This window comes from Lemur catta, chromosome 10 (assembly GCF_020740605.2).
Source record: "Lemur catta isolate mLemCat1 chromosome 10, mLemCat1.pri, whole genome shotgun sequence".
In the NCBI taxonomy this organism is placed as follows: Eukaryota; Metazoa; Chordata; class Mammalia; order Primates; family Lemuridae; genus Lemur; species Lemur catta.
The window spans coordinates 15,223,886-15,243,550 of NC_059137.1; the positions used below are offsets into that span (position 1 = coordinate 15,223,886).

Consider the following 19,665-nt stretch of genomic DNA (forward strand, 5'->3'; position numbering starts at 1 on the left):
GGGTTCAGGGTAAAGTGTGCATGTGAGTTTGTCTCCCCCACGCAGGACGCTTGCACCTTCGGCCTCCTGAAGGGTCTCCAGCCCCCGTCGTCCAGCCCGGCACAACACCTGGCCCACAGCAGGTGCCTGTTGAGGGCTTGGGGTCTTGGTTCAGGGAGGCCCCCAGCAAGGGCCTCAGTTTCCCCATCTCTGAAATAGGAATGGAAGCAAAGACCTCGCAGGGCTGAGGCCAGGCTCTCAAACAGCAGAGGGAATGCTGAGCTCTACATCCTAGCGGCTGCCGCCCTCGCCCATCGCGGGGTCCAGCCCAGTCCCCACCCGAGCCCGGTGCGGCGCCGGCGCCCCATTGTTCAGGAGGGCGGGGACACTCCCGAGAGCGGGTTTCCCGCCCCGGGTCGCGCTCACAGCCCGGTAGAGCAGATGACTTGGCCCGGCTTCGGCCGCTCGGGGCGCGTCCTTTGTCTGCTCCGCAGCGCCCGGTGCCCGAGGCCCTCGCCCCGCTCCTCGGGTAGACAAAGCCGGGGCCGCCGCGAGCCCGGCGGGCTGGAGCTGGGCTCTCGCCACCCTCCTCCCGCCTTACGCACCGCCCCCTCCCCTGGACGTCCTATGATTGGCCAGCGGGGCTACAAAGAGGCCGGGAAGCGGGCGGATCACGTGGGCTGGCGTGGTCTCCCATTGGTCAGGCCCGGCTGCCAATCGAGGAGGGCGGGCTGTCCGCGCTCGGTCCAGTCTCTCCCTTCGCGTTGGGGCCCGCCCGCGGGGCCGGCCGCCTGTCAGAGGGAGGTGGCGATGGTGATCCCGGTGGCGGCGGCGGCGGCTGCTTCCTCGGTCGGGTTGCAGTGGGGAGAAGATGACTGACCAACCGACTGGCTGAATGAATGAATGGCGGAGCCGAGCGCGCCATGAGGAGCCTGCCGAGCCTGGGCGGCCTCGCCCTGTTGTACTGCGCCGCCGCCGCCGCTGCCTCAGCCGTCTCGGCGGAGAATGTCACCGGTGGCGGCGGGGCCGCGGGGCAGGTGGACGCGTCGCCGGGCCCGGGGCTGCGGGGCGAACCCAGCTATACTTTCCCTAAGGCGACGGCTCCCACGGCCCAGGCCCGGAGGACTGGACCCCCGCGCGCTACCGCCCGCCGACCCCTGGCTGCGAGCTCTTCAACCCAGTCTCTGGAGACCACCCCTCTTCGGGAGACAGCCGGACCTGCTTCGACCACCCTTCAGGCGCCGCTCGGCCCCTCGCCGACCACCCCTCCCGCGGGGGAACGCACTTCGGCCACCCCTCCGGCGCCGACCAGACCTGCGCCGACCACCCTTTCGACGACCACTGGCCCGGCGCCGACCACCCCTGTAGCCAGCACTGTTCCGGCACCCACCACTCCCCGGACCCCGACCCCCGTTCTTCCCAGCAGCAGCAGCGTCCTGCCCACCCCACCTGCCACCAAGGCCCCCTCTCCGCCTCCCCCAGGTGAGTCCCAGCGCTTCCTCCCTGGCAGGACCCTCCCCATCCTTACCCCAGCCTCTGCCATTCAAGGTTGGGCTCTTGGCTGTAATTTATCATTTCTTGCCCCAAACGCTCCCCAGATTTCGGCTCCCAAGGGGAGGTCTAAGCTCCATTAGCGCCCCCCGCCCCCACTTCTAATCTGGAAAGTCTTTTGTCCCCCTTGGGCTGTGCTCCCTCGGGAGGGGGTGGATGCTGTGTGCAAGATACCGCATCTCCTTCCAAACAGGGCTTTCTGGCCTTTGTCAGAGACCCGGAATGGGCACAAACTTTTGGGTTGGTTTCGCTCACAGCCACTTTGCCTGGTTATTTGGGGAAGTTTGAAAGCCAGCATAGTACCTCCTTCAACCAATGGATCAAAGCTGAATATAAGGGATTCCTCCCAGAGCTCCAGTTTCCTTGTTCATTTTTTCTTGTTTATGTAAATATCAGATGTGTGTGTGACAGGTGAAAGAGATATTGAGAGGATTTTGCTTACAAACAGTAGTACGGACCACTTGAGGCCAAAAAATAAAAGTAAAAAAAAGGCGTTGTAATCCATGTTTTCCCTGCAAATAAGTGGATTCAGTAGGTCATTTGGGACAGGTGTGTATCTAGGTTGAGCACATGTGTAAATTAGGTTAAATCCCTTCCTTGCACTATTTTTTCTTCCTCAATTACAAGGTCAATATGTTTGGACAAATACACAGTTTAGGCGGGGATGCCCATTTTTGTCTCCTTAAGTTAGTGTGTTCAATTTTGCTGATGCTGATAAATGTCAATTTCTGTTTGAGTCCCTGTAGAAAATAAGGCTCTTCCTACTGGTTGAAGTCTTAAAGCAAAGTTAGAAACAGCTCCTATTCTTTCCTCTTTTAAATGTAGAGTGGGCCTGGAACTGAACAAATAAAACCTACCATGTTAAGATGTTAGGCAAGAGTTTCTGAGTTGTTTTGCTTTGAGTTGGGGTGGAAATTTGTCCAAACCATTTGTCTAGCTGGATCTCTGACCTAAATATTAGGCTCAGTAATTTACTGTGGAATCAGGTATGGACTTTGGACTATAATTGAGTTTGTAGACAATTTTCTCATGTGGTTATTTATGAGCCTTAATACAGTCTTGAATCTTGGGTTGGCAATGACATAGGTAGGAATTCAAATTATTCACCCGTAAAAAGCCAAGTTTGCATCTCTTCCAATTTGGAGTGTATTAACTAGCTAGGTTTTACTTGTAACCCTTTTTGGCCTTCATTTAGAGAGATTGACATATAACAAGCATAGTGGTTGAGAGTATGGACTCTGGAGTTTAATCTGAGGTTTGAATCCTCACTCTGCCTGCCCCTTATTAGCTGTGTAAGCTTGGGCAGCTAGCTCACCTAACCTCCCTGGCCTCAGTTTCTTCAACTGGGAAATGAAGTGAATAAGAGTACTTACCTTATTGGATTGCTGTGACGATTAAATAAATTAATACATTTATAGTGCTTATAACTGTTCCTGGTGCAGAATAAGCACTATATGTGTTAGCTATGCTGATGGCCAGGCCTAGGCCCCCACCCCCTTTATTTTAGGGATAGAAAGCATTTGCGAAAACTAGTAGGGACTTGTGATTTTTACTTGTTTTAGTAAAATATAATAGAAAAAGGATGAATTAGATTTTCTGGGATTGTAAGCACACAGTAGCACTTAAGTAGCAAGATCACTTACTTTGGTTAGTATCTGATAAATAAGTCTGTATAATTGATGTTATTTTACTTTTATTATTTTTGTATTGTTATTTTTAAACCACAAAGGTAACCCCTACTGGCAAAAATATACAAACAACCAGAAGTATACAAGGGAAAAAGTGAAAGTCACTCCTTTACTGCCTCCTAGTTTCAGTCAGTCCCTAGAGGTTACTACTGTTGGCAGTTTGTTGGATCTTTATTCAAACATTTTGCTGGGCATATATGAACATACACACAGGTTATTTTAAAATAGATTTAAAAAAATCAAAACGGAATAATTCCATGCATATTGTTTTGCAACTTGTGGTATCCATTTAATTATGTATCATGGACTTTTTTTTTTTTCACGTCGGTACCTAGAGTCTACCTTATTCTTTTTAACAGTTGCATTTTCCATTGTAAGAATGTACCATAATTTATTTAACCAATCCCTTATTTATGGACACCTCGATTGCTTCTGGGCTTCACTTTATAAAGCACAGAGAAGGAGCACAGGGTGTTCTTGTTAAGTCCATCATATATTTATATTCTCTAATACTTTGGAGTTTCTTAGAATCCAGATCAATTTCAAGTGAAGTAAAGCTGGACTGATTAATATTTGCCATCTGAACTGTTGTTCAAAGGTTTTAGTAATTGCCATGGACCGACATTATACTTACATCTATGGTGGTCTTTGAGTGCCAAAAGATTTTTAGAAGAATGTCCAATTTTGATAATTCTGTGTTTTAAATATTCTATAGTTTGTACTTTTCTGTCAGTTTTCTCTACATTGCCTGTGTCTAGTTCTCAGCAGCTGAACTGACTTTGTGGGCCTATTGATAGGCAATTTTAGCTTTACAGTGATATCAAGTGTGGACTTTTTATGTGAGCATGGGTTCCAACCTACTTTAAACAGTAAACATGTCTCTTTGGCAGAAGGAAAACTTCTAATTGAATTTGAGAGAGCTAGTTTGGCTTGCAAAGTTGGATACCCTGGCATTTGGGAAGATGGTTGTGCAGGGTTTTTTCTTATAAGGGTTTGTTCTTATAAGGACTGAGTGCCATTGATAATATATTATTTGATTGGATAGGTCTTATAGCTGCTTTTTGAATTAATGAAAATTTCTTTCATAGAGATCTAGCTAAGAACTCTTGCCTGGCCCTCAATTAGGGCCCTCTTTTGTTTACAGGGACAGTGATCTGAAAACTGAAACTAATTGCCCAGCAAGCAGGCACTTTCCTCCCCAAACCTGGCAAAACATTCTGCTGATGTGTTGGTTGGTTAGGGCATTTTAAGCGGGGTGAAGAGAGATGCTGTGACAATAGAGAGTAATAATAATCAGCAGTACGACATTGAGGTAATGGCAAATGTTTTATTTTTAAAATTATGGACCTTTAGGGCTAGACAGGACCTGAGAAGTCACTACCTCCTAGCATGGCCCTACATTTGAAGAAATACTTCCATGGGCTTAACTGAAACATTTCTCCCTGTAGTTAACTGACTAATCTGGTTCTGCCTTTTGGGGCCATGCAGAACAAGTCTGCTGTCTCTGTGCCATGATAGTTCTTAGGGACAGTGATTATGCTCCCTCTGAGTCTAGGCTAAGTAACTTCAGCTTCTTCAACTGGTCTTTATGTGACATGGTTTCAAATCTCCTCACTATCCTGGTCATCCCTCCTCTGGTCTTTTTCAGTCTTTCTCTGTCTCTCCTAAAATGTGGAACAGAGCTGACTGTAATATTCCAGATGTGCTCTAACTAGCTCATAGCAGAGAGGGCCATTGCCTTGTTCTTTCTCGATGGGATTCTGCTGTTGATGTGGTTAGTCCCTAATCACAGTAGCTTTTTTGGCAGCCATATGATGTTGCTGACTCATTGAGTTCATTAAGATAGCTCAGTCTTTATTTATCTTTTAATATATGCTAGATGAGTCTTCCTTCATTCTGGACTTGGAAATTCTTGTTGTTTTCTAAAGTATAATCTGAGACATTTACTGAATTTATAAGACTGGTTGTGTTAGATTCAAGTCATCCTTCTAGATCCCAAGTCTGTCAGTGTACTCTACCCAGTTTATTCACATTTACCTGCAGGGTGTTCCTATAGACTGCGTCTAAGGACAAGTTAGGGCAGGTTATTCTTACCTCATAAGGGAGAGTAAATTTATGAATGACAAAACAGTTTGGAAGGGAAGGGAAGGGATGATAGTTTAGATTAGTTCTGAAGAGTCTCTTTCAGCTCTAAAGTTCTATGATGATTTAGTATGCATGATTCAAGGCACATATATGCCCCCCCAAAGAGCCTTAATTATTTATTTGTGATCTAAGTGATGAGACTAGACTTTGTTTAAGCAAGCCCTAGAATTTAGAATTTGAAAACTCTGACTACTGTGACTACTGTAAGTAAAATATTAAAATGGATTATACTTGAATATCCTGGGAATACAGGACCCTCCTAACTGTACTGGGAAATGTATTCTTCATCCTAATGTGCTCTACTACTAGGACTACTAGGTTTAGGATCTTACTTCCTGTGGTTATTTAAAAAGATGCCATTTATTTTAAGGAAGTAGAAACTGTTCAGGCTTCAAAGGTAATATAGATCCACAGTATTTTATCCAAAACTCATGGAGTTGAATGTGTTTCAGAATTTAGAATTATTGAGATTTTAGGAAGTTAATAAATACATCCCAGTGAATTGAGGCAGCATCCTATAATCAAACACATTAAGATATCTACAGTAAAATGCATGTATATTCATACTGAGTGGGATAAATAAAGACTGTAAATAGTCTTACATTTGCTCAGGTCAGATTTGGTTACCAAATGCATTCAGGGCAGGGCAGGTATTTGCCACCAAATGAGTTACAGAAAAATTTTTGGTTTTGGAGTTTCTGGTATTTAGCATCAGGTTTGAGGGATTGTGGACCATTGTAATAGCAATTGCAAACACACTTACTGTGTTCCTGGCACTATTCTAAGTGCCTGAGATATATTAACTCATTTAATCCTCAGAGTAGTTAGATGCTATTATTATCCTCATTTTATAGATAAGGAAACTGAAATCCTAGAGAAGCCAAGCTATGGTGGAACCGATATTCAAACCTAGTCAGTCTGGCTCCAGAATCTGTATTATTGGCATTTAAAGAAATATAGTTGCCTAGAAGAGAAAATTACAAAACCATTTTGCTAGAAATATTGGTCCTTGGATATTAACCTGAGAAAATTTCTACTGTTCTTAGCATTTACTCCCTTTGCTGCATTGTGTGGTATTCATTTACCTCCTTGAATTTTCTGTTTTGCAATGTTTTACAATAGTAATATTAAATTAGAGCTCTTATTTTTCCTTTAATTGGGTTCTGAGCTGGTCTGTTATAGAGAAATTTGTATTCTTTTTAGGGCCAGGCCCAGGGACTTCTAAATTTACTATATCTTATACCTGGCCTAAGTTCCTAGCTTTCTATAGAAATTCCTTAGTCTTGTTAGGACTTTCTGAACCAGCATAAACTCCAGAACATTAGTTTCAAATCTCCTGAATTATGTCCCCAGGAAGCCTTCTGGCTAGTTGAAAATTTACACACTGAAATAATCTGACTAGGTCTTTTTATCTTGATTTTTTTTAAAAGACCCATAAAATTAAAGTGTTCATTACTTTTCATCTCAGTATTTCTAAACATGTATATATTAACTTCCAGACGTCCTGGCACCCTTATAAAAAGAATGAAAGAAAAGTATCACAGTGCCGTTTTTACTGATGGGTAAATTACGGGTAGAGAGATTTCTGCTCTAGGGCACTTAATAGATCAGAAGAAAATAGAAATATAAGACCTTGTTTAGATGAAAGACAGTGTTAGATGATATTTTTAGTTATAAATAGCTTTAATCCATGCTTTTTGCCTTGATCTTGATTTTTGTTTGTTTTCTTTAGATGTGATATAAAAATCTTTATTACTAATGTTGACATTGTATTATAGGCACCTCTTCTGTGATCGCTTAGTCTTTTTTCAAGTATACATTTTGATTTATCTGTTTTTCACTAGAAACGACTACCTTAACTGCACTGGTAACTTTAAAGGAGGAATTTTTAAAAAATCGTGATGAAAAAGATAATGTCTGGATACATATTTTTGAATCATAGTAAAGGTTTACTCAAAATAATTCTTTTAGGTGTGTATCTATGATAAATGTGTGTCAAAATAATCCCTCTAGTAATGCCACTGTTCCATAGATGATGATTATTGTCAGAAGAAATTTTCCCCTATTATTTTTTCTTCATTAAGCAAAAAAATCTTTCTTGCATTCTCCTTGCTTATTTTTTAAAATTTAAATTCCTCTATGTGTTCCCCTCACTCTTATTCTTAGCCCCATCCATCTATTCTTTCCATGATCCTTAAAGAACCAAATTACCCTCTCTATTTAACAATTTACCACTTTGTCCTCCTTCAGTGCCCCCTCAAAGCCTAATTCTCTCAAGAAGTCTTTCTAGATGAACAAAAAGTCCTTGAAGATGTCCTGGTATCAGGGTGCACAGGGTCGAACACTTTGCACTTAGAACAAAACCTGTCTTTCTCTGTGACTTTGACTCTTTTCCTATTGAGTTGTTTTTAGTCTATTTAATTTAGATTATTTAGCCCTGTTAATAAGAATATGTCATTTATACAATATTCAGAACATGGTATTAATTCTCTTTTTGAAAAAAATGGAGAAAAGATTTTCTTTTTGCTCTGAAGTCTTCTTTATTATCCAGCTCTTTCTCCCCTTATCCTGAGGAACAATAAAGAAAAAACTTTAATACTGGAAATTATCTGTCTCTAAATAATTTAAACACTTCAACCAAGTAGCAAATTTCTTTTATATTTATGAATAACATGAGCTGTTTTTGTTGATAGGTAGATTTGGGATGCATACCAATATAAAAGGCCAATTTGATTGAGAAACAAATGTTTGATTTAAAAAAATTTATTTCAAATTTTTAATTATTATGGGTGCATAATAGTTGTATATCTTTATAGGGTACATGTGATCTTTTGAATGACAGAATTTCCCCTGTAGAAATCTAATTAAAGTTAATAGTGAACAGGGTGCTTCTAATAATTAACAAGTTTGCAGTGAATCTCTAAGACTTTGCCATCCATATTTTGTTGATTTCTGCATATTATTTGAATGAAAAATGGCTTCACTTCTGTCCCCTGTTGGTACTTTTATTGGTGAATATTGTCCAAATCTTTACAGTTTTTAGTGGGTTTCACATTTGATAGTTATTTCAAATTGTTGTCTTTTAAGTTTACTTTGTTAAGTATAAATACTTGGCTGGATTATCTGGCCATATTTAAGCAATAGAAAAATGGTATTTGGAGAAGATGATTGCTTACTTCATATTTTCTTTCCTAGGCACTATACAGGGCTGAATGTTATGGAAAGAGGCCAATAGTAATTAAAACTAAATGGTAATGGAGATAACAAGGTGAACTACAGAACATGATTGGGAGGGCTGATGTAAATTTCACTCCTTCGTATTGAAATATTATTTACTTTCCTAATGTAGGAATCTGTTTGGAATTCCTTAAAATCTTAACCTGCTATTTCACTTCTACTGCCTCAAATCAGTGTTTTAGCAGCAATGATACTTAGTATTCTCACATCTCACTTTTAATGTGAAATTTAACACTTGGCCGGGAAGGCAACCAATGCACATATTATTATATGCCTAATTACCTATCAGGATTTTTTTTTTTTACATACATCATGTCATTTAAATCTTAAACAATGCAGTAGTTAAATATTATTATCCTTACCTTATAAATGTCAAATACTGAGATTTGGAAAGTTAAAGTATTTTGCCCAAGCCTATCAGGTTTACAAACTCCATGAGGGCAGGGACTTCTGTTTGTTTTGTTCACAGTTACATCCCTACCGTCCAGCCCAAATATCTCACTAAATATTCAGTGATTGAATGAGTGAAAAGGATAGGTTGTAGATACAATAGACATGCAGTGTATTCTTGAGGAAAATAATGTAATTATGGCCTTTTCTTCTAGTTTAGAAATGAACTTTCCTTCATTCGTAGTAATACTATGAGGAACAGTATAAGAACTTATTTAGGGCAAGTGGAGCTCTTTGAGATCTAGCGTATTATATTAATTATTCATTTTTTGTTATATAACTTTTTCCCATCTATTTTTCTTAAAGGAAGACCAACAATGGACAAATGAACATCTGATGACTTTTGTAGAAAGAGTAGCTAAGTTGGAAAGGCTAAGCACTTGTCTGTAAGACGTGGGACCCTAAGTTCTTTTGCTAATTCTTTTACTAGTTCTATGATCTAGTAAAAGCAAGTAATTTCATCTGTTAAATGAGTTAGAGTAGATTTTTGGTTTTTAAATTGTATTCTTTGGGTACTAGGGTTTCTCAGATGTGTTTGGGAGCCAGTACACGCAGTCGAGAGGCCAAGTGAGCCCTTTGCCCCCAACCCTCACCTCTCACCCACACATCACCACCCACGCTTTAATCAGCCCTGCTTTCATTTGGTTTATATATTGGATTTGTTCTCTCAGTAAAGATTTTTGAAATAGGAATTCTCCTACTGTAAAATTCTGCAATAAAGAAATAGCCATTAAAATGCTTACATTATATTAAGTAGCAATATACATAGGAGGAAAGAAATATACCAAATGTTCATTGGTTAAAGCCAAGTAATGGGATTATGGGTAATTTTAATTACCCTTTGTGTTTTCCTGAATTTTTTGAGTTTTTAAATGAATATATCCAATTTTCATCTTGTAGTTGTAAAAATAAATGAATAAAACTTAAAAATGAATAAAAAGTTGTGATAAGCTCAGTAAGCCTTTACTTATATGAAATCAAGTCAGGTGATTTTACCCAGGGCCACTTAACTATAATATCTGTTACGGACTCAGCAAGTTTGATCTGCATTAGAGGTATTTGCTTAGTCTCAGTGAGTTGGGGTTCTGAAGAAAGGATATTGTTGAATACAGTAACTAAGAAAGGAGACTGTTCCTGTGGCCTGACAAATCTTAAACATAGAGTAGGGATGACATATCTAAGATTGGTACCTTCAGGGAAGATTTAACTGAGATTTTCAGCAGAGGCTGAAAACAGAGCTGGTTCTGTCTTCATTTCATTCTGTCTAGGGAATTTAAAGCATGCACTTCACAATTAACTAAGTAGCTTATTGACAGAGATCTTGTTTAAATTGTGCAAAATTTGAATTCATGGCATTGTTCACAGTCTTTACCAATAGAAGATCTTTGATTGTTTCTTCCTTTAAAGATACAGAGCCCCCAAAAGTTTGGTTTCTGTCTGTCCATATGTTTTGCAATTAGATCAGATGGGATTACTTTTATACTGGTAATATAACAGCTGTTCTATATGATGCTTTGCCAGGCAAACAGCTAAGCTCCAAGGGAAGGGGAAATTTATTCATTTGGAAAAAGGAATGTGTTCTGCCTAGTCATAAGAAAAACGATAAGGAGTAGGAATGTTTTCAACTTGGCTGGGGAATGTTAATAACCTTTATTTAGTAAATTTTAGAGCCTTTAGATAACTGATTCTGGAAACTTGTTTCAGTCTTGCATGCTCCCTAGAAACTGGCATATTACCAGAGATCTTATTAGATTTTTATTATTTTGTTGTTTAAAAATCTAGTGCTTTTACTTGATGTGTGTGAGCAAAAGGAAAAGTTTAGATGTTGTCTGCTCTGAAATAAATTGGATGAACTGAATAGCTTTTTAGATTCTCTTCAATCCTGTCTATCATTTACAGGGACATAATGGTGGTAGTTTGGGAAGGGTTACTGGAAATAATGGGGGAAAAGAGGATAGGCTTGGCATTCCAACATATTTATCCTGTTTTATATTTGTATTGAGGCTTGATTAGAGGAAGGTACTGGACTTTTTCTGCTGTAGATTTCTCATTTGACTTTATATTTGTTATAATCCTACAGTGTGTTTTTATGAGTTCTGTATGAACAACCATTACCAGGATAGCCCCACCATCGACTGATGTTGTGTGGGTTAATGAATAGTTATAAAGTATACCAAAACCACAAAGCAGTCTAGCTGTTGGTTATTATTATACTGAATTGTTGGTGTATATCCTGCAAACCTATCCTGTTCAACTGGTTTTAGCTTTTAAGTTAGTTTGTTGCTTCAACTTGTCTACAAAGACAGGGGTGAATGGTCCAGCTAATTAGTGGAATGGCAGAACGAAATTCCAGTCTTTCTTTCCCTTCACTTTGTGAGTTATTGAGCACATATTTTTTTAGTGTCTCAGTGACTTAGTTTCCCTAACCATAAAATGAAACCTGTTACTCACTTCCAGTCTCCCAAGGTTTCTGAGAAGTAACACATGTAAATTACTTTGGCTTTTCTCAAACACAAAGCTTTATAGAATTCAAGCTGTTTTCTTGTGTTCTTTCCAGATTACATGGTTTATATTAGCTTGTAATGTAAACAAGATAGCTTTAATTAAACACAACAAAGAAATAAACACATTTACATGTGGCTTCTTTATACAAAATATATTTTTATGCTATTTTGTAGTTGACATATTTGTATAATTTATACACAATTATGGTATTTTCCAAAGGTTTAGGATCCTTTAATATTATTTTTCCTCTCTTACTACCTTGAGAAAACAAAATAATTTTCATCTCATTAATTAAACTCACAACATAAATAAGTTGTGCTTTATACACTTTAACATAATTTTTGGTTGATCTGTTTAGAATGGATTCTACTTGTCTTTTTAATGATTACAAAAATAATATATGTTCACTTTAGAAAATGTAAAATATAAAGACAAAAAATGAATCTAGAGTTAACTAAAGGTAACAATTTCATGTTACCTATAGTAACAATTTTTTATATCAGTATATATGTTAACCTCCTCCCTGCTATTGAGATAGTTCTGCATGGATGTACTGTTCTGAAACTGCTCTTTAACATAATATACTTCAAACCTTTAAACATTTTGAAATGGGACATCTTTTAAATGGAGTTTAAAGTTGTACTGTTGGTACTATTATTGTTATTTAAGTTATCAAATTTTGAGCGCCTACTATGTTCAAATTACCAAATTAGGTGCCTCCTAATAGTTACAGAAGAAAACTGATCCCATAAAGCTTTTCATCACTGAGTTTAATATTTTATTACTGTGTATATTGCTTCATTTCTCACAGCAATAAATGAGATCACTTATTTGTTATGAAAACAGAGATGTGAGTTGGATTTAGCACTCTTCTGAAGACAAATATATGACACATCAAAATGTGAAAAAAATCCACCATATTTAAATTATTTGTCATGTCACTGAAAATAATGTAAATGTATTTTGGATAGTGATTTAAGACTCTGTATGATGCTTTCCTCGAGACTTGGTACTCTTTGACAGAACCAAACCAGTGACTGTTTTTCTTGTGTCTGCTCCAGCACAAGCATGATTTTTCTTGGGTTCAAGTGGCCCCTGAAAGCCCAAAGCAGTCTGGAGCCAAGCCAGGCATTTGGTATTTTTCAATCCTATGGTGAGAGAAGTCAAGGTGCCCATCTACCTGGCTCATACCTTGCCAGGCCTAGGTGCTATGCTAAAGAGTATGCCAAAGAATGGCTCTGGCCTTTAGGAAACATATATCTAGTTTACAGAATGATCACTGTTCTCTGAAATTTGAACTTTGAAATCAAAGCAGTAATGAACCATGGTGTTATTGAGAGAGAAGTGAATTAATTAATGCACATAAAACACTTAATTCAGTAGTGCTTAATAATCAGCACATTAATAATGAGTACATAGTAAACACTCAAAGTTAGCTATTATTATTAATACTGTTTTTATTACCTATTCACAATGTTTGAAAAACAGCAGGAAGAAATTTGTTAATTCTAGATTAATAAACTTACCAGTTTCATTGATAAAATTTGTAGACTGATAATACATTGATAATCAGGAAGACTTGCACATTGTCACAGATTAACTTGCTAGACTAGGTGGTTCTAAGGTGCAGGGTAGGACCAATACGCTTGAGGTAAAGGCTACCTCCTCTCCTTTCAGAGTGGCCCGGGTCAAGCCAAAATTATCCTGTGTCCGTTGCCAGATATAGCAGTAATGATACTGCTCAGAACTGGACTATTTGGAAACTATTTTTAAAAAGCAAATTCAAAGGTAGGACTTCAGAGAATCCCTGAAATAGCCATTGTCCAGTTCTGGTGGGTGTGTAACCCTCTGGGATCTTTTGTAGGTATCAGGCCCTCGCCAAAATGACCTAGTAAAGTGAAAATAAAATTGGGCCTATAGAAAGACATTACCACTCAATTTTATGTTAGTAGCACACTGATATTTTTGAAAACATGCCAAAAACAACAGACAGATATAGGTGAAAGTCACGTAATCTTCCTGGACTTCAATACCATCCTCTGTAACGTGAATGTAATAGTACCTACTTAATAGGATTCTTGAGTGTTGGATCTAGAATTCAAAACCAGTTCTGTCTGACTCAAATGCCAGTGCCCCTTTTTCCCTTTGGCTAAACTGTACTGCACTGCCAAAGCAGATGGGAGTTGCAGAAAATGAAATAAAGCATTCAGTGGTTACAGAGCACATTTTGGGTTCTGTTTTTGTCACCTCCGCTCACCTCCCCCAGCAAACTTGTACATTTTTCTCTCAGCACTGGTTCTGAGCTGTACACAGTGATCCAGGTTGCTTTTCAGTAGCTATTGTGAAAATCAAAATTAGATCAAAGAGTGTTTCTCAAAGGCAGATACCGGTGTGGAGTGGAGGTGGAGAGAGGGGATAATGGGGAAAATTAGATGAGGGTAAACAGGTAGAAAAGCATGGTAAACGTAAAGCCGAACTGAACAGTACCTATGTGATTGTCTATTGAGTACCAGAGGATTGGTGCTAACAGAGACAATGTAATGCTTATTAGCATTTGGCAAGTAATATCACACACTATGAAATGGCAGTATTGATTTTTTTTGACTTGACAATAAAACCTTTCATTTTTAACTTAATATGGACTTTAGATCAAGATGCTAATGCAAAATAAAACATTGTAAAAAATAGCAAGTGATATTTGATTATATAAAAGTCATAGAAGAATATCATATTTGTAAATGTGACTCATACTTCTGCCAGTAGCCTCAGGATGCATTCCCCCTCCCCATTTTATGAACTTCCCTCCTCACTCAAAGGTTAGTTGTCTTCAGATCAGACAAAGGAGCAGCTATTATTCAATTATCTGATCCACTTACAAAACATATTGACAGATGATATAAAAAATTTTGGAGGATTTATGTTTATTAGAAATAACTATAAATAGTTTCAATTTGTATGATATTAGTACTCAACAATAACAATATTTTTACATCCTGCAAGTACGTAAGTATAGTGGTCAGATCAAACTGCACAACTATGGATGTGGAGAATATATATATATATATATATATATATATATATATATATGTATACACAGAATGTAAAACCTAATATTTGCCTAGTTAATAATTTAATATATTTCAATGTAATTCTCCTATTAATCATACTTAAGTGATCCCAGCCCATAAAGCTCAAGTTTTTTAATATGACTTAAAACTTTTCCATGATCTATCTCTGTCCTCACTTCGTAAACTCCTTGTGCTTTAAACTCTAGCAGAATCAAGTTGCTTATATCTCTCCCCAAATACTATGTTTATTTTCATCATCATTATTATTAATAAAGCAATCATCTATGAAGGTCTTGCTCTTTGTCAAATACTAAGAGCTTTAACTGAATTACCATGACCTCATTTAATTCTCAAAAGAACCTAATAAGAAATATGTGTTATTATCCCCACTTTACTAAACAGGAATTGGGGTCTTGAGAGTTTAAATACACTGACCAAGGTTTCATAGCTAGTACAATGTAGAACCTTGATTCAGATTCAAATCTGTCTAGGCTTGGAGCCTCCTCTCCTAATCACTAAGCTAACTGGATTCTCCTTACTTTGCTTATGCTGATTCCCTCTGCCTGATTCAGTTTCAATAGGGACCTTAACTGTAAGCAACAGAAATCAGCACTTGTTGATTTAATCAGAAGTGGGGTTTATTAAAAGGGTTTTGAGGAGTTCACAGAATCTCCCTGGGAACTAAATTCAGGTCATGGACCTAGAGGTAATAGCCAATCGTGTCCACTGAATATGCCACTGATACCACCACTAAGTGGTGTTAGATGCTATAGTTTTCAACACTAACACTGCTGGCCTGGGTACTGGATGTAGCAACTACTACTGCCACTTGTCACATTGCATTTGTCTCCCCCTCTGCCACCAGGTAGAGGGCCTCATGCCTATTCCTTTGAATCATTAGTTTCTAATTCTAAGCCAGGTGAGGGTGTGTCTGATTGTTGGAGCCTCAATCACTGGCCCATGCCCTGGCAGTAAGGGAGACCAAGAAAATAAGAATCTGATATTATGAACCTCTGTGGTGGGGTATCAAGGCTCAAAATATGGAGAATTCCTCCCAACAGGGAGGGTTTCTGAGATAGTGGGAAATTATACTATGATTACTAGGCTGCCAAAAGGAATAATAGATGTCTACCACACCCCTTTCTTTGGCTACCTGATAAACTTATTTGTCATCGAAAAACATCATCCATGAAGCCTCCTATTGTACCTTATACATTCTAACATTACTGTACTTTTTTCATTACTTTTTAAGGACTCTTGTTTTAATTATTACTTGTCTATGTAACTGACTCTTCTGTACCTTATTCTCAAGTAGTTTTATAGGCTATGTCTTACTGATGTTTGCACTTCCTAACGTCTACCTAGGATAGTGTTCAGCATATAGTAAATACTCAATAAATGGTTGAACTGCATCGATGCATAAATCCTCCCCTTTCACCACTACTAGAATGTAAGTTCCGTAAAGGCGGGAGTTTTTGTCTTTGTGTGTCTCTCTCTTTGTTTAAGTACTGTGTGCCCAGCACCTAGATTAATTCCTAATATATGGTAGGTCTTCAAAAAATATTTATTAATAATTAAATACTCCTAAATAGTAAATTATTTATCTCTGGGAATGATGCTGTCAGAAAGACCTTTGAATGCAAATGGGAAATTCAAAGCACTATGTCATAATTTCCAACTAGACCACAAACAATAAGAGGATGGAAACTGCCTTATTCATCTTTGGTTACCTCTTCCTCCTATGCAGAAACATAACCAGAAATGGGCAACTTGGAATTCTTTCCTAGACCTACCACCATAGTTGCTAGCCACAAAAATAGCCCAAAGTACCACACCTGCTCAATATGAAACCTTTTTATTGTCCCCTTTTGTGTATAACCAGCTATATCCTGAGATTGCATCTATTCCAGAAAGAAAAGGCTGTTGGGAAAATGGTCTTGTTCCTGTTTTAAAAAGTATAATAACTTAGGGCAGTAGCATCTGATTTTGAAGAAATGAAACCCCATAATTGTGAAATGATTTGTATAAGGACAGTGGAACAGCAGAGATGGATGTAGACTAGTTTTGTATCTTTTAGAGGTTAGCATTTTGGTGAAAACAAAAGTACAATTAAGTCAAGTTGAAAGAGAGCTTTTGTTAAAGCTAACTTAAGAATTATTATTAATGATATCTATTATCTCTGGAGCAAGATTACCTAGATTTGAATTCTTTTCTCTACCACTTAATGTGTGACCTTGACTGTGTCTTAGTTTCCTCATCTATCAAATGGGTATAATAATAGAGTCTACTGTACAGGGTTATTGTAAGAGTTAAACAATAACATATGCAAAGCACTTAGAATTCCTGGCATGAATTGGCCCTCTAAGTGTTAATTGCTTCTTCTTACTATATTTTGAATACCCAGTCCTTCAAACTTTCTACTTTACTACTTCCAATCCTTTTAATTCTTTACTACTTCTAATCCTTCCAATTCTGATATGTAGTGTTACCCCATTTTACAAATGAGGAACCTGAGTCTATGATGAGGTTAAGTTGTTTGCCCAATAGTCACATAGCTGAGAAGTGCTGGTTAGCTGGGACTCAAACCCATATCTGTCTTACTTTTGAAGCTCTTTCTATCATGACAAAATAACATGCTAAAAGTAGGTTGAGTTTAATGCACTCCATTATATCCTCCTAACCACTGTTTGTTTTAATGCATCTTTCCCCTCTGCCACCTTCGATTCTCTTTTCTGATTTGTAGTCATTGCTTTTGTCCATAATTACTACTCTCTACAGTTTTTCTCTTGATTCTTTGGAGTAGAAAGTATGCATTTTACCTGAAAGAACAAAGCATATCCTCACATACTATTCTGTCCATTTTAATTTTGCTTTTATTTATTTATTTATTTTATTTTATTTTTTTGGGACAGAGTCTCGCTTTGTTGCCCGGGCTAGAGTGAGTGCTGTGGCATCAGCCTAGCTCACAGCAACCTCAAACTCCTGGGCTTAAGCAATCCTTCTGTCTCAGCCTCCCGAGTAGCTGGGACTATAGGCATGTGCCACCATGCCCGGCTAATTTTTTTTCTATATATTTTTAGTTGACCAGATAATTTCTTTCTATTTTTAGTAGAGATGGGGTCTCACTCTTGCTCAGGCTGATCTTGAACTCCTGACCTTGAGCAATCCACCCGCCTCGGCCTCCCAGAGTGCTAGGATTACAGGCGTGAGCCACCGCGCCTGGCCTATTTATTATTTTTTTTGTAGCCTAATTGATCTGTACAGTGGATTGGTTTCCAGAGGAGAAGATTTGGATATCTGTTATGAGTCAGATGAGCAAATTTATACATTAGCCAGGGTGACATTTAAGGGCAAATGGCATACATCCAAAAATTAAGGGTCATTTTAGCCTGTGTAAAAGGTGAAACACAAGTTGGTCAGAAATAGAGATGATAGCAAATAATGGTATTGAGTTGCTACAAAAGCCTCACAACCTAGTAATGTACTTCTGTATTATTTTTAACTGATGCATAAAACTTCTGAAAAGTTCCAAATGGATTCCTTTGTTGCAAAAAACAAAAGTTTACTTAAACTCTCTGTTTTAGAGAATTATTTTTCTTAGCATATGGTATTTCTTGTTAACAACAGGCCATTTAACACTTTATCAGAAAGTAAGCATTTCTCTTTGCTGAATTTCTTTCAGTTGATGATCTTGTGTAATAGAATACTCATTTAGAAATACACACACTTAAAATCAGTGATCAAGTAGCCTTCAGAGACTAAAGCCACAAGTAGCAGGATGCTATTACTTTCTATTTCTTTATTGCTTAATTAATCTTCAATGGTAGTTTCCTCTTTCTTTTTTTCTCCTTCTTCCTCTTTTTTTTTTTTTTTGGTAACCAGACAAGATTTCAGATCCTCCTTACTCCTGGTTTAGTTTTTTCTTGCCATGCTCAAATTGGTCTTTAACTGTGATTCATTAAGATGGTTCTGCTTGACTTTCCACTCACTTTTATTTAAGAAGCAGGGAAAAGGTAAGGTTTTTGTCAATAAGTGTATACTGGGCTTTCTGTGTTAACAAAATAAGATTCTTTTACATTTATCAGACCTTTGTTAATCACCCATTGTGCACCTAGCTGGGCTAGATGGATGCTGGAGAGACAAATAAGATAGTTTCTGTCCTTGAAAACATAGTGGAAGGTACAGAAAATTAGACTACAGAATGGTAAGTTCCATCATAGTGGTATGCACAGGGTATTACAGGAGCAAAGAGGACTTCTCACCCAGACTTTTAGGGGGTTAAGGATTATGTCAGGGAAGGCTTTCTGGAGGATGTTTTCCCTGAGCTGAGTCCTAAGAACAAATAGGAAGTATCTAAGTGGAGAAGGTGGAGGGCGCTCTAGGAAAAGGGAGCAATAGCATGTGAAAAAGTATAGAGGTAAAAGAGCATGTGCATGACCTGTTTAGGGAACTGAAATCCTGAGTGGCTGGAGTAGGGGAGGAGAGGATATGTGAGGTTGGAATGGGGAATGCCGAGATTTGAGGCTGGAATGGTCAACAGTTGTCAAATCATGAAGTAGTTTCCATGTCATGCTTAGAAATTTATTCTAAAAGCCATGAAGAATTATAAACCAGGAAGTGACATGGTAAGATTTGTATTTGGAAAGATCAGTCTGGAAACTGTAATGTATTTCTAAAACGTAAATGATCCCAAACAAAGATAATTAGAGGCCTATGATTATCTCTTTAAATCTTTTCCAGCGTTAATTTTGGATTAAAGGGTTTACCTGGTAAGATACCATAATAATAGAAGGGACATGATTAGTTTTCTATCTTCCCTTATTAAGCAAAAATTTGAAACCCATTTTACTTGTTGCTATAACACCTGGACATATGTAACTAAAATTAGAGACTTGACAAATAAAGGTAGCAATGGATCCTGGACCTCTTAATGTATCTGGTGTTAGGTTGAACAAACGCAAGTGCCTCCTGTGTGCCAGACACTGTGCTGGGAACTGAGGAGAGAATGGTGGATGACTTAGGCATTCACAGTCTGGTAGAGA

The 19,665-nt window shown here is 38.4% G+C and overlaps 1 protein-coding gene across 1 annotated transcript in view; it reads left to right on the plus strand.

The window, feature by feature from the left end:
- The first annotated feature begins 758 nt into the window (after positions 1-758).
- MEGF9 (multiple EGF like domains 9) overlaps positions 759-19,665 on the plus strand; it is a 92,857-nt gene continuing 73,950 nt past the window's right edge. Inside the window, exon 1 of the mRNA XM_045562251.1 lies at positions 759-1,461. Within this exon, the coding sequence (XP_045418207.1) occupies positions 879-1,461 (583 nt within the window). The 5' untranslated portion in view covers positions 759-878. The remainder of the gene's footprint in view (positions 1,462-19,665) is intronic.